Source organism: Meleagris gallopavo, chromosome 7 (assembly GCF_000146605.3).
Source record: "Meleagris gallopavo isolate NT-WF06-2002-E0010 breed Aviagen turkey brand Nicholas breeding stock chromosome 7, Turkey_5.1, whole genome shotgun sequence".
Classification (NCBI taxonomy): Eukaryota; Metazoa; Chordata; class Aves; order Galliformes; family Phasianidae; genus Meleagris; species Meleagris gallopavo.
This window is the reverse complement of record NC_015017.2, coordinates 1,014,680-1,028,212: the sequence shown is the minus strand read 5'-3', so window position 1 is coordinate 1,028,212 and position 13,533 is coordinate 1,014,680. Positions and strand designations below refer to the sequence as shown.

Below are 13,533 nucleotides of genomic sequence, written 5' to 3'. Positions count from 1 at the left end.
CATGGTGGGGTGGGTTGGGGTTGGACTTGGGGATCTGAGAGGTCTTTTCCAACCTGAATGATTCTATAATTCTATGATTACCTAGTTCTTTCCTTTAGTAGATCTTTCGGACCATGAGTACATTTGGCAAGACCTCTGCAGCTAGTTGCTTTCCATCTCAAGGTTTGACCTGCACATCTGCCTACAACGTCCTTTAGTACTGGTAATTAATTAGAAAATATTATAGACAAAAGACAGTGCTGAGTGAAGCTCAAGCCCATACAAGATACAGAAGGTAAATTATCCACACATCTTAGTGGACAGTAACAGCTATTTCACATGCGAAGAGCATATATTTCATGTCAAAGTTACTGACACAGAACTGTTGTGGTGTTCAAGACCCTTAAGAGAACTGCTGTTTACAAGTAATGCTTTTAAAATTTTTAAAGGAAACTGCAAACCTTAATAATACCAAAGGAAGTGCTTAAAAGCAGGCGTGTCATTTAAGAGTCTATTTCAGCATCTGTTACCATTTAATTGGTTTGCCTGCTCACAGTAGGAGCATCAAATCTATCTTCTGCAAGCCTTGTTTGCGTGTGTCAAATCCAACCACCACCCAATTAAATCACATTACAAGTATGTGCGTAAATATCCCTGTAACTGAATTGGTAACCTATGAGATGATATACAAATAAATAGTAATACATAATTAATTTAAAGGTTTTCTTTCTCTTTTTTGTGTGTTTTGTTTTCTTTTAAATTTAAATAGAACGGAAACAAAAAAAAAAATCTTCAGCTTGTGCCTTAACAACCGAAGGGCTGCACTCAGAACTCTCATCTGCAGTTGCACAGCCTTGCTGCCCTTCTCAAAGGCTGGGCAAAACGAGCTCCCATCTGCCTGCAACTCATCACTGAAGCATGCCCTAGGAAAGATTTGTGAGGCCTCTGAGGCTCCTTCTTCCCTTCCCATGTCTTGTGTTGGAAACCAAACCCTGCTACTAAACAGATGGAGGGGAGATGAGGGAATGGTAAGCCTGTAAGAAAGGGGCTTACCCTGTTGTGCAACAGTCACTATGCTGGCTCTACCTGTTGCATCCCTGAGGCACCAAAAGAAAGGGATGTTCAGATGAAAACGCACCACATTAATAACAACAAATCCTAAAGATAATAAACCTTAAAGAATGTATCCTTATTCAGAAGGGTCTCAGCATTTGCTCGAAGCGAGGAAAGAAGACTGAAACCCAAAGCACAGCTGGGCTCAGTAAGTTAGTGCACCAAAGCTGGCCCTGCAGCATACCCCATGTCACTGACCTGGACTCAGCCGAGTACTGGCATCTTGGTGAAAAAGCAGTTCATTCTAAACTGTAAAATATAAGGCATGCAGACCACTCCCAAACTTCTTTTTCCCTTTTAGTCACAGATCACAGATCATAGAATGGCCTGGGTTGAAAAGGACCACAATGATCATCTCAGTCCCAACTCCCTGCTATGTGCAGGGTCGCCAACCAGCAGACCAGGCTGCCCAGAGCCACATTCAGCCTGGCCTTGAATGCCTCCAGGGATGGGGCATCCACAGCCTCCTTTTCTAACAGATTAAATTCATCTATCATGACAGTTCTAGGTGAGGTTTCTCCAAGGCCAAAGGAGCAAAGATTTTGGAAGAAGGCATTTATTTACTAGCCTTAATTCTAATACAATTTCTGCATTAAAGTTAGGCATTTTAAACAAACAAATAAATAAGTAAAAAAGAACACAATGCCTCAGAGAGCCTTCAAATGCTTCCAAAATCCCCAAATTTCTTTGTGAGTCTCAATAAAGAATAGTGGAAAATCAGTTATTTAAAAATATATATTTACGCTGTCATGATTTAAATTCATTTTTTCCTATTTCTTCTACTATCTTTCACACCACCTTAGCAGGCCTTAAACATTACCTCTGCACACCCTACCCACATTTCACCACTTTAACCAACGTCACAGCCATACAATTTTCAAATCTCAGATGAGATTTTCACAGACGTATTAGAATTGCTCAATCTCCCCCTGGCAGAATAATGTTAGAATCTTCTGCCAACTACACTTCAGCATTTCTGTTCTGGCTCATAGCTGGGATATCTTTCCAATTTAATTTCAGCTTAGTTTCTTGCATTTGGAACCATCAGCTGATAATGACCTCATCAACCCTACATAAATGCTTATTGCTGAAGACTGAAAATAATATCAGATTCTCAACTTGAAAACAATTTTCAAAGCAAAATTTTCTTGGATTTTCTCATTCAAAATTTCATCAATGTTATGGTCAATAAAGCAACATTTCAAACACATTATTATTTTTTTTAATATAGATATTTTTATAATGTTTTAGTAGTGAATGTTTTCAAATTACATCAAATTTCCAAATTTTCTTTACAAAGAAGTGGATTTCTAGAACTGGAACTTAAACCTCATTTCTAATGCCACCTGTGATTCTTTGGTGCATTAGAACTAATTGAAGAAATCACTCTTTGCTTCTATGTCATTATAAGAACACCTGCTATCTTCTCACTTCACATGACATTTGGATTTTCTAGGACATCCACAGCAGAGCATTTTCAGTAGAAAATGTAGACATCAGCAGAATTACAGACAGGGTGCACTTCGTGTTTTCAGCAGTTTACAGGGAAACAAAACTTCCAGCTTTCAGAGACTGAGATGAACAGCAGGCAATAAAAGCAATGCTAGCTCAACTATCCTGAGTTGCAGTTCACTAAGCATAAAACCTAATTTCCTGAAAGTTCATGTTTTATAATCCTTATCTGGAGCAAATCCTGATGAAAAACTAAAGAGCTTATAAAGGCAGATCTTGACAGCAGAACCTCTTAGTTTAAATAATCACGGATTCAAATGTCAGTAAAGACCACTACTCACAAAAATACAGTGATAGCACTGAAAATAGGAAAAATATTTACTTTGAACTCCTTTAAAAATGCTTTTCACTCATGTCACTCATCAAATTCAAACTCTAGTTCTATCAGTGTTATGGTTGATCAGGACTGTTCCCCAGCTGCAGCAATTGTGAGAAAGGGTGGTACAGGCTGAATCATACAGATAAGCCCAGCACCACTTACCCATACCAGAAGCGAGGGTCACTGGAAATGCAGTGGTTGAGATTCCGGTGTGCCAAAGCCTTCTTCTTATTTAAAACAAATTCTTGTAATTTCATCTTTACTTCTGTGCTTGCCACTGCGCCTGAGAAGTCAAGAACAAAAATTGAAGATATTTAATCTTTGGACAAAAGCTAAAGCAAAAAAAAAAAACCAACACCGTACTTTAAGAATGAAAATTTCTAAAAGGATTCAGAATTAAATGCTTGATTTTTCAGTCCAATAGAGGAGCTTCTGTTTCAAAGAGAAGAACAAAGTGCCTCCAGTAAGGAGCTCTCTTTTTTTGCCCCTTTAGCTTTGCATATAATCACAGCGGATGTTTGAAAGCAGAGATCTAATCAGAGATTTATCATTTTACTACAAAAAATCTCTGAAGAGGATTTTTACACTTGCATAAAAGTTAACTTAGAATAAAGCACTGTACGAGGTACTGCAGCTTTCTTTTAATCAAAGGTATTTAAGAAAAAGGGTCTTGTGTACACTCAAGTTTTTAAATGTCACATCTGCAAGCAGAAGGGGAACGAGACGAATGTCTCATGTAGATGCTGCCTTGAAAAAGCTTGTAAATAAGGACTTCTTTGTTCAGAAGTATCTGTGTACAATAAGACATACATAATATTCCAATTCACTTACAAGTGTGCAATCTATTTCTTCAAATAGAAAATCTAACATTTAAAGAAAAAAGTCAGTAATTTCGTATCGTAGAGTTAAAATGTCAACTGTATAATTTCTGATCATTATTTCCTCCACAATAGAGACCAGTCTGTTTTACTGTGGTGATGGATTAAAATTATCATTCAGTTGACAGAACAGATTCGCAGGCAGAGTTCCTGATGGAGTAATGCATAGAAAGTTTGGCAAGCAGAACATGTGGAAAATTATGGTTCATCTACACCACAGCGTAAACCAAGAATTCCAAAAGGAAAATAACTGGGCTACAAGTAAATGAAAAGGCCAGGAAAATCGTCTGCTCTGCTGGCATACCTAAAATACGACAGGATGATCTTTTGTCTCCTGGATCCTACACAACAACATGGTGCCATTTGACAGACTGGGGAAACAATTTTATTTTATTTTTTAATATCTCCACAAGAGAAGGAAACTGCAATAATTCCGTAAAGCATTGCCTGAAAATGTAATATTGCTCAACCACTGAAACAGAGTTGAAAAGCTTAAAAATTCACTTTTTTGGAGCCCTGCATTTCTCACTAGTTCTACAAAATGTAGGTTTGGCATGCACCCCAGTGGGAAGTTCAACTGAGGAGTTGGAGATAAATTCCTATGAGTTTGTGAGCAACATGGCTAGACCAGAATAGGTGACAAATTCACACATAAAGGCCTCATCTCTCCAAAAAGTGTCATCTTTGATCTATTAGCATCTTAAAAATACTCAAACATGGTTGTGTTCTATTGGTTTTAGATAAATCTGACATTATTTAGAGGATTTGAAGCCAAACGGTGTTGGATTGTGAGGTTTCCAAAAGCTTCCTTGGCACATCTTCCTCCTAAACTAGCAGCTGAAGGGCCCCACATATGCTAACAGGATAAAAATGTGGAGATCTTCTCTACCCTGAGCAATGCTGGAGCTGTGGACAAAGTTGTCATGTTGAGCAGATCATCGTTCAGCTCCTGATCCTTGAGTCGAACGATGAGAAGAAAAATCTTATTCATTTTTAATGTATCTTATATGTAGTGATAGGACACACGCAGAACTACTTGGCAATACCCAGTGGAGACATTCAAGAAGAGGAAGCAAAAGGCAGAAAAGCACAAGATGGAACATAGACAGTGGTGTGTCACCATGCAAGGAATAGGCAATGAGGGCAAGAGCAGAAGTCAGATGCCAAATGCCCGCATGTATGGAATAAATCCACAGACGGGAAGCCAGAAGAGACAGATCACAGGATGGTAATATGGAATGAAAGAACACAGGTTAAATGCTGTCCCAGAATCAAACTATAACTGTATGCAGGATAAAGCATGGGTAGTGGTAAGAGAATAAAGGTCAGAAGCAGAAGCGAGCTCCCCCAAGAAGGAGGGGGTTGCAGAACAAATGGAAACTAACAAAAGAAAGCCCTTCATGATAGTGTAGGTTGATCGCAGCCCTCCAGCTTGTAGGAGAAAGCCCCAGTCTGAAACTGCCTAAGCAGAAAGGCATGGAATGGTCCCTGACCAGGAAGAGGGAGATAGGAAGACAGATTTGGTGTGTCTGGAAACTCTGATGCACACAGCTGGTTCTAGGTTCAGTCATAGCAGTGGAAAGACAGGACAACTGACTATCACTCCTTATCCTGCCCAAAAAGCACCTTTAGTCTCATATAGACTTTCTTTCTTCTCTTAGAAGTCATGCTTTGATCATATGCTTTGTGATAACAGACAGCAGTTCATAAGGTACAGCTCAAGGATCCTGAGATAAGAAAGAAAGGAACTAATATTGTTAAGCTAACCTATTTGTGATTTGCCTTCTAAAAGGTACAAAACAATGTTTTTTGGCTTACAGTGATGGAGGAAGGATGGAGAATAAACTACATTCTTCAACTATTACATATTGTTCATATTTCAGATTTGGACAGTGTTAACTATTACTTTGTAAAATTTTCTGATGTGAGAAGAATAAGTACTCCTAAGAGGTAAGCTTCTATAGTGATTATATGCTGTAGTACTTCTCAAATAAAAGTATTTTAAAAATAAAACTGTAGCCACGGATTCTCAACTTAGCACCCTCAAGTTCTGTTCTTTCCTCTACACCTATGCTTCAACCAAAAGGTGCTTCAGATGCTCCAGATTCAGGTGCTCAGGCACTCAGGAGCTTTTGTTTATTGCAAACTATCTTAATGAGAATAGCCAGATGTCAATTTTACAGAGGGATCCATTGAAACACTGATACAGTACAAGCAGTTGATGAGAATAGCAGGATGAAGTGGAAGGACTTACAGATCTCACTCAGTTCAAACTGATTGTTTTTATTTGGGAAACAGCCCAGTTCAACTGCTTCTTTTAAGGAAATTCTGATCCATTGGTTTCTCTCCTACAGCTTAAACACAGAAAACCCAAATAAAACCCAACACAAACACAAAGATGTTAGACTTCCTATGAACTCCTTTGCTGAGACATTGGGGCAGGTCTGCAAGTTCCCTCACTTGAATGCAGGTTAAACAAAAGTCTGTTCTCCCGTGATGCACACAGAGGCAATGAGGAATTCAACCTGCAGAAAATATTTGCAGCCTCCTACACCCCAGCTTCTCCCTGCTGGAAAAGTTGTTCTTAGAGCTTTGTCTTGTTCCTAGTCCCCAAACAGCATCTTTTCTGCTGGTAGCCCTTAGCCCTCTCTGCTGCTTCCATCACAGGCTTCCTTATTTCACACGGAATGGAGACCTAATGAGTTGATAGTACAACTCCGCAAGGTATTTTTCCTCCCATTCACTTCTAAAAGAAAACTGAACAAGTAACCAAAGTGTCTTTGATAAGGGGATTTGTGAGGCCATAATCATGTTACTGAATCTTGTGAAGTGCATAATAACACGTGGGGAAGCCAACCACATTCTGTACCTCATGAAAGAAGTGCTTCTGAATGAAAACACTTTAAAGCTAAAAACTGAGAACTCGCCTACAACTTAAAAGGGTGAAATTAAGAAAAGAAAAAGAAAAGCAATGTGCATCTGGTGTATTTTATGGTTTTAATATTCTGCCTCCATTAGGAAAGCTGCCAAAAATACTTCAGAAAATGTTAAATCAAATAAAGAGACGACACGCTTCCTTTTGAAAAATGCTAAAACGGCATTTAGAAAGACAAAAATGAAGATAAAGCATAGAAATAAATTCCTCTTTTACCCTCAATACCTCCAAAATGTTTACATAAGCTGCTGTGCAGAGAAGCTCTGTAGAAAGGCTATCAGGGAGGCTTCTTCAGCTTTATGAAGCTGCTTTATGGTTTTCATCCATCTGCTCTACCTGTCATCACTGAACCAAGCGAGCTTTTACTACTTACTCTCCTTTCCTTTCTCTTTGTTTTTCAGCTGTTGAAGTTTCTGCTCCCGGTGCTGCTTCTCCAGCTCCTGCTCCTGCCGGTGCTGCTCCAGCTTCCTCTGGTGCTCCAGAAGCTCCTGCTGATGCTTCATTGCCAGCATCTCCTGCTGCTGCTGCGGGGAAGGGATGAGGGAAAAGCAGCAAATTAACACAGTCAGACCTCCTGGTGCTAGAGCAGAACTTCCCATCATGTTTAGACCACAGAGAGAGGAATGGCTGCATTTTCTTTCCGGAAAGAAGCACTTCCAGGCACTTTGTGCAGCCCCATTTCTAATGCTGCCCTGCCAAAACCTATGGATCCTGTCCTAACACAGCACAAACCACTCCACAGCTTTGCTGGACAAGTGTCTGACTCAGCTGAGTCGGATAGTTTTTTTTCCCCTGCTATTTCACTTGGGCTTTTGTTTTCCCCCCATCGCAAAACTCCACTATGATATCTTACACACACTCTTGCTGAAGGAATATGACTAAGCTCATGTTCAGGTGCTTGAACCGAAGAATGCTACCATCAACGCCTGCTCTGCAAAACCAGTTCCACCGCACATGTTTTTTCTGAATAAACCTTAATTACACAACTTTACACACTGGTTTCTCCAAAGGTCCTTCTCTATCAGTGAACAGAGAAGAGTTCCCATGGACCAACTCATCTACTGCAGCCTTTTAATTTCATCACACGCTGGTCACCTCCTGTCTGCTGTGCAGACCTCACACCCAAGATAAACATTTCTTTGAGGAAAGGATCACCACCCATTTCTAAGCGTAATTATAGAGAATTCCTTCCTTAGAAAAGCATCTTCCAATAGCCTCTTAGGAAGGATACACCCCAGCCCTTCCAACATCCATGCAAGAAGTAGAGATGGGCTGCTTAATTAAGCACAAAATTTGCAAAGCTTTCATCAAATGGGGTGTTCAGGAGCTGAAATACCAAAGGCTGCTTTACCACAGTGATTCTTCACAAGGCTTTCACATAGCCAGCAGTGAGCACCATGGGTAACTGGGATCAGGCACTTATTTATTTATTTTTAAATAAGAAAAACTGATTTTGAAAAGGCAGTTTTTGGCAGCTTGCCTTCTTGTATAAGATAAGGAAGGACATCATAGCATTTGATGGGGAATCATAAAAGCATTCTGGTTGGAAAAGATCTCAGATCTTTCTCAGATCTTCTCGTATCAAACCCCAAATCACCCCACCATGCCCACTGACCATGTCCCTCAGTGCCACACCTCCATGGCTCTTGAGCACCTCCAGGTACATCACCTCCCTGAGCAGCTGTGCCACTGCCTCATCACTCTTTCTGAAAAGAAATTGCTCCTAACATCCAAGCTGACAAGGGGCAGTTAGGAAGTTTCCAAATGATTCCTTCCCTAAAACTGCATGGTAACCTTCCAAGCCTATAATGAGCTTCACTGCCACCAAGGCAGCTGCTCAGGGTCCCCATCCAGCCCTGCAGTCTCCACTCAGGTCCCCAGATCCAGCCACCTAGTGGATGCATGCACACACCAACTTGCTGGGACACACGGAGCGATCCTCTCCAGCCCCAAGTATCCCTCGTGGGGCTGATTTACCAGTGGACTGGAGGTGGTGTGCAAGGCTGTGGGGCTTTGGGCCTGTCAGTGATACCTGTCAGTGATCAGAGAACACCCTGTGCCCTGACAGTCGGCCAGCAGCGAGCTGTGCTGAGAAAAGCAGGTGACAAATGACAAGTCCCAGCAGCTCTCAGCTTGGCAAGGTGTGAATTGATCTCCATAGGGCTCACAAACAGTGCTTCCCCCTAAAAAACCTCAAGTTCCACTGAAAATCGCTTTATTCTTAAGAATAAAAGCTGACATTAAGATCCTATCATCCTATCTTAAGAGAGGTCACTGCTATTCTTCTGCCACTTCCCAATTTCATCTGCACCCTTCCCAGCAAGACAGGCTCTGAAGTCAAATCCCCAGACTGCTCCAATTACCCTTCAGCTCCCTGGGGATGCAGGCACCCCTGTCACCTCACACTCGCCTGCACTCTTTATGTTGGCAACTTATAAATTAGCAGATTGATCTGAAGCTGGCAGTGTTAGCATTCAAAACCTGGAATGCTGCATATGCTCTGGCCATCGCTGAGATTCTCTAAGGCTGGGCTTAATGGGTGTCTGTGCTCCAATGCCACCCACAGCTATAGGGTCCCGAAACTCTATAGGACCAGGCCAAGCCAAAGCCATTGTGCCAGGGAACCTGCTCCTCTCAAGTGTGTGGTTCACTCCATCCTTTCTCAAGCCCTGACAATATATGTGCATGTGTATGCAAAACTTCTACACCCAAAACACTGATTTTTTCCTCCTCTTTCATATTTTCTACTTATGATTTGACAGCCATTTCTCATTTTAACTTGTGGTATTGTGCATTTGTACTATCAAGTGTTTCAACCATGGCTGTGATGTACATAAAATTATACAATTCTATATAAAGATGCAAAAAAATAATGCAAGTGGTACTGTACAATCTGCTGGGCTATCTGCTGGAAGCTCCGAATTGAGGAGTCCCTGCTGCTGCTGGCTCCAGGCAGGCAGACTGTTGTACAACAGCGAGCCTGAGCTAGCACAACTCACAGTGACTGCACTATGCTTTCCTCCATAATGCTATTGTATTCTAAGGAAACAACAAAAAATCTGACTCTGGAAACATACAGAAGTAAAAAAAACGAATCATGTTAAAAAAAAAATGCAGAAAACAAGTTATTTTTGTTTTATAATTAAGCAGCAGCTTCCACTAACACATCTCCATTTGGAGAAAGAGTATCTTTTCAGACTTCCAACAAGTCCACCACATGGTGGGCTTTTATAACCTAGCCATAGAAAGTATGCAAATGAACAATATTTAATGCACAATATGTTAAAACAGGTTTTGTTATTTTTATGAAATCAGGAGCCTTTTCTCTCCATCTGCAGTCTCCAAGGCTCTGTATGCTATGCTTCCTGCAATGGTTTACATACATTATGATGCTTTAGGAGGAACTGTGCTTTCATTGACATCTGTAGTGAAATGTAAATGAAAAAAACAACGCGTATCTGGACGGCTTATAGAAAGAGATGCTCACTGAGAGGTGGTTCTGATAAAGGTTATTAATTATTGTGTCCGATCTGGCTCATGAGCCACACACTGCATTTGGTTTCCCTTGCTGATAAATGAAATCAATGTAATTCCTGCAAGGCTTGCATGCTAATTGCACATAGCTGGAGTGCTTTTCTGAACTGCAATGAAATCTAAATATCTGTGAAATACAAAGTGATACAGCAAGGGAAATCCCTTGCATTGACCAATAATTCAGCTCCCAACTTGAGAAGTGTGCCGAGTGACAAATACATACAGTGTATTAGTGAGTGCAGCTCGGAACATCTGAATAAGGTGCTTTTGCCAAAATAAATATTTGTAAATATTTATAACTATGGGGATTCCTGCATATGTTTAATGTCACTGCTTCCACTATTTATGAAAACTGCACAAATGTTCAACTGTACCTGTAGTTGGTGTTTCTGGTGCTCCTTGAGCATATATTAATATTAATAAATGCAATAGGGAACATGTAGAGCATTTCCAGCTATTTATCAATTTTCCACTGGCCGTATGGGCTCAGCAGTGCGGTGGATTTTGCCATCACATTCCATAATTGTCTTCAGTTCTCAGGCACAACTATCTGGAACACAAACTAACACCATATCTGTACGCAATTTGTGAACTTTCTCTGCACAGAGAAACTTCTTTTCAAGTTACGTGGGACAAAACGGTTTTCTTTAGCAATTACAACAAAACTGGCAAGGTAGTGCCATGAAACATTCCAGCAGCCTCAGCCCAAAAGAAAGCCAGTGTCCTCCTGGAAAGAGGGTGGTACTGACACTAAAGATCCAATTTACTGGAAGAACGAGGATGTGTTTCACAAAGATGTGCTGCATTAAGGCTTCCATAACCTTTCCTTCATTTGCTAGATGAGCAGAAGAATGCAGATCTTTCCTGCATCCCCCAATCTGCTGTAGACACCACCTTATTCTTCCCCCAGAAGCCAGACACAGCTCTCTGCCCTTCTGCTCCTTCCTTCCCATACAACAGCTGCTTTAAAGGTCCTTCTGTCATTCACTCGACGCACCATGGTAAAACTGTTTAAAATCTGCAAAGCAGGAAAGGTTTTGAAGCTTCAACTATAGCTCCTCTTCTTTATAATATATCTTATATATATATATATATATATAATATATATATTATATATATTATCTTTATAATATATATTTTGAATGCTTTACCTTACAGCAATTAGTGGAAGGCAATGTAAAACTGCCTGTAACCAGACAGCTCACCCTTACTCATGCAGCTGAAGATAACCACACATGCAAGTCTGGGTGAGCAACAGCTGACACACTTACTGCTGATAAAAGTTTGCTGTGATCCAAAGCAGCTTTGTTTTGTGTCTATCTCCTAACTGCAACCTCAACCTGACATCACTTATCATAGCAGGACATCACACTAAACACTTCTGCTCCTCTTTGAATTTGACATTTCTAGCTCCTTCCAGAGCAAGGCAGTTAAGCAGAAGCACAGATGAAAGGGTAGTATGGCCCCATGGGCCAGCATACCTACTTGCACAGATGTAGATCAGTGACAAACGGTGTCCCTCAAGTCTGTCTTGTGACCAGTGCTGCTTAGTATCTTTATCAGTGATAAACAAGTTTATGGATGATGCCACGCTGAGTGGTGCAGCTGACAAAATAGGAGGAAGGGATGCCATCCAAAGGGACCCGGAAAGACTTGAGATGTGGGCCTGTGTGAACCTCACAGGGCCAAGAGCAAAATGCTGTCTCTGGGTCAAGGCAATCCCAAACACCAGTACAGACTGTGTGATGAATGGAGTGGGAGTAGCCCTGTGGAGAAGGATTTGGGGGTTCTGGTGGAATAAAAGCTTGACACAAGCCAGCAATGTGCACTTGCAGCCCAGAAAGCCAACAGTATGCCCAGGATGGCAGTAGGGCAAGGGAGGTGACCATCCCCTCCTGCTTTGTCCTTGTGAGGCCTCCTCTAGAGTACTGCATCCAGGTCTGGGGTCCCCAGCACAAGACAGGGAGCTGTTGGAGTGGGACTTCTTGCAGGAAAGCTCACAGGCTGTGTACAACAGCTTCAGCTGCTGCCCATTACCACCCCTGAACAATAGGCTGTTCAGTGATAGAGACAACAGCCTCAAAGAAGTCACAAGGATGTACAAGTAAAATACACGTTTCAAAACTGACAATGCTGGACGTTACCAAAAGCATCCCACCATCTTCTCAGCACTTGCTGAACATGCAGCTTAAAGGCAGAGGCATGACCCAGGAAATACTTTCAGAGGTTTCACAGGATTACACTCTCACCTCTCAGGCAATGAGGCTGGGGTTTTGGAGCAAAGATGTTTTTAAGGTAAATCATATGCCACTGGTTTTGGCAAATTCTGTAGTCTGTGAGAGGTTAATTCATATATTCAGAAGGATCTGGAGCTCAGATTGTATGAAATTAAAGGAAAATTGTAGGTGAAAAATCAAGGAAGCACCAGCTGAAAAATATATACATCAAATCACCTTACAAAAAAAATAAATCACAGTGTATGAGTGGACAGCATATTTTGATATACTCTGGAAGAACCTCTATTCTATGGGGTCATTTTAAACAAATTTCGAAGCTAGCCATTCCTTTGGCTGAATTCTCCACTTCGTGTTCTCCCCATCCAGTTTACTGCAGTCTCGAACTATTGCTCCTGTTTCAGGATTCTCTCTCTTGGCTCCATCACAATGGGTTTTAATTCCAAGGACAAAGCCTGTCAGGCTTTATGGAAGATACCTTCTGGAATACTGGAGACAAGTCAGAATTAATTGGTTATACTGGGAAAGGAAGGGGAAGAGTTGTGATTTTCAGCAGGAGCCAAGTAGCAAGAGCTCCTAGACACAAACATCTGAAAATACAGCTCAGGCAAACAAATGCCTAACACCTCTTTTCTTGGACATATCTGAACGTATATTCAGCCTGCCCCCTTCCAGCTATCAGACAGGCTGACAGCAGGCAGTCCTGTGCCAGAATTTGCTGCAGCCAGCCTCTGCGCTGCGCAGGAAAACAATCCTTCCCTGCTGACAGCTTCCTGGGCAAGAGATGGGTCTGAGGTAGACATATCCAACTGAGACTGTCTGGTCTTCAAGTTTATGAGGCTCAGACGGCTTCAGGAAGGGGAATGATTGCTGAGTTTCGTAGGTGAAAAGATCCCACGTTATTAGTTTAGCAGTTCATACATGAATATATACTTCTGTATCTCCATTTCTTTCACACCTATGACTGCTCACTATTCCTAAAAGGCTAAAAGTTTGTGCAGTAAGTTCAACTTCTGTCCTCTGCATATC

At 41.3% G+C, this 13,533-nt stretch overlaps 1 protein-coding gene across 8 annotated transcripts in view; it reads right to left on the bottom strand.

The window, feature by feature from the left end:
• HDAC4 (histone deacetylase 4) overlaps positions 1 to 13,533 on the bottom strand; it is a 208,364-nt gene that overhangs the window by 87,696 nt on the left and 107,135 nt on the right. For 6 of the 8 annotated variants that reach the window (XR_794053.3, XM_010713207.3, XM_010713201.3 and 3 more), the window contains 2 exons: positions 7,110 to 7,260; positions 3,086 to 3,206 (listed from right to left, as the gene is read on the bottom strand). Coding sequence is in view for 7 of the 8 variants with exons in the window: in XM_010713207.3 (XP_010711509.1) it covers positions 3,086 to 3,206; positions 7,110 to 7,260 (272 nt within the window). In the remaining variant the exon portion in view is untranslated. The remainder of the gene's footprint in view (positions 1 to 3,085; positions 3,207 to 7,109; positions 7,261 to 13,533) is intronic. The other 2 variants (XM_010713202.3, XM_010713205.3) reach the window with 1 other exon arrangement.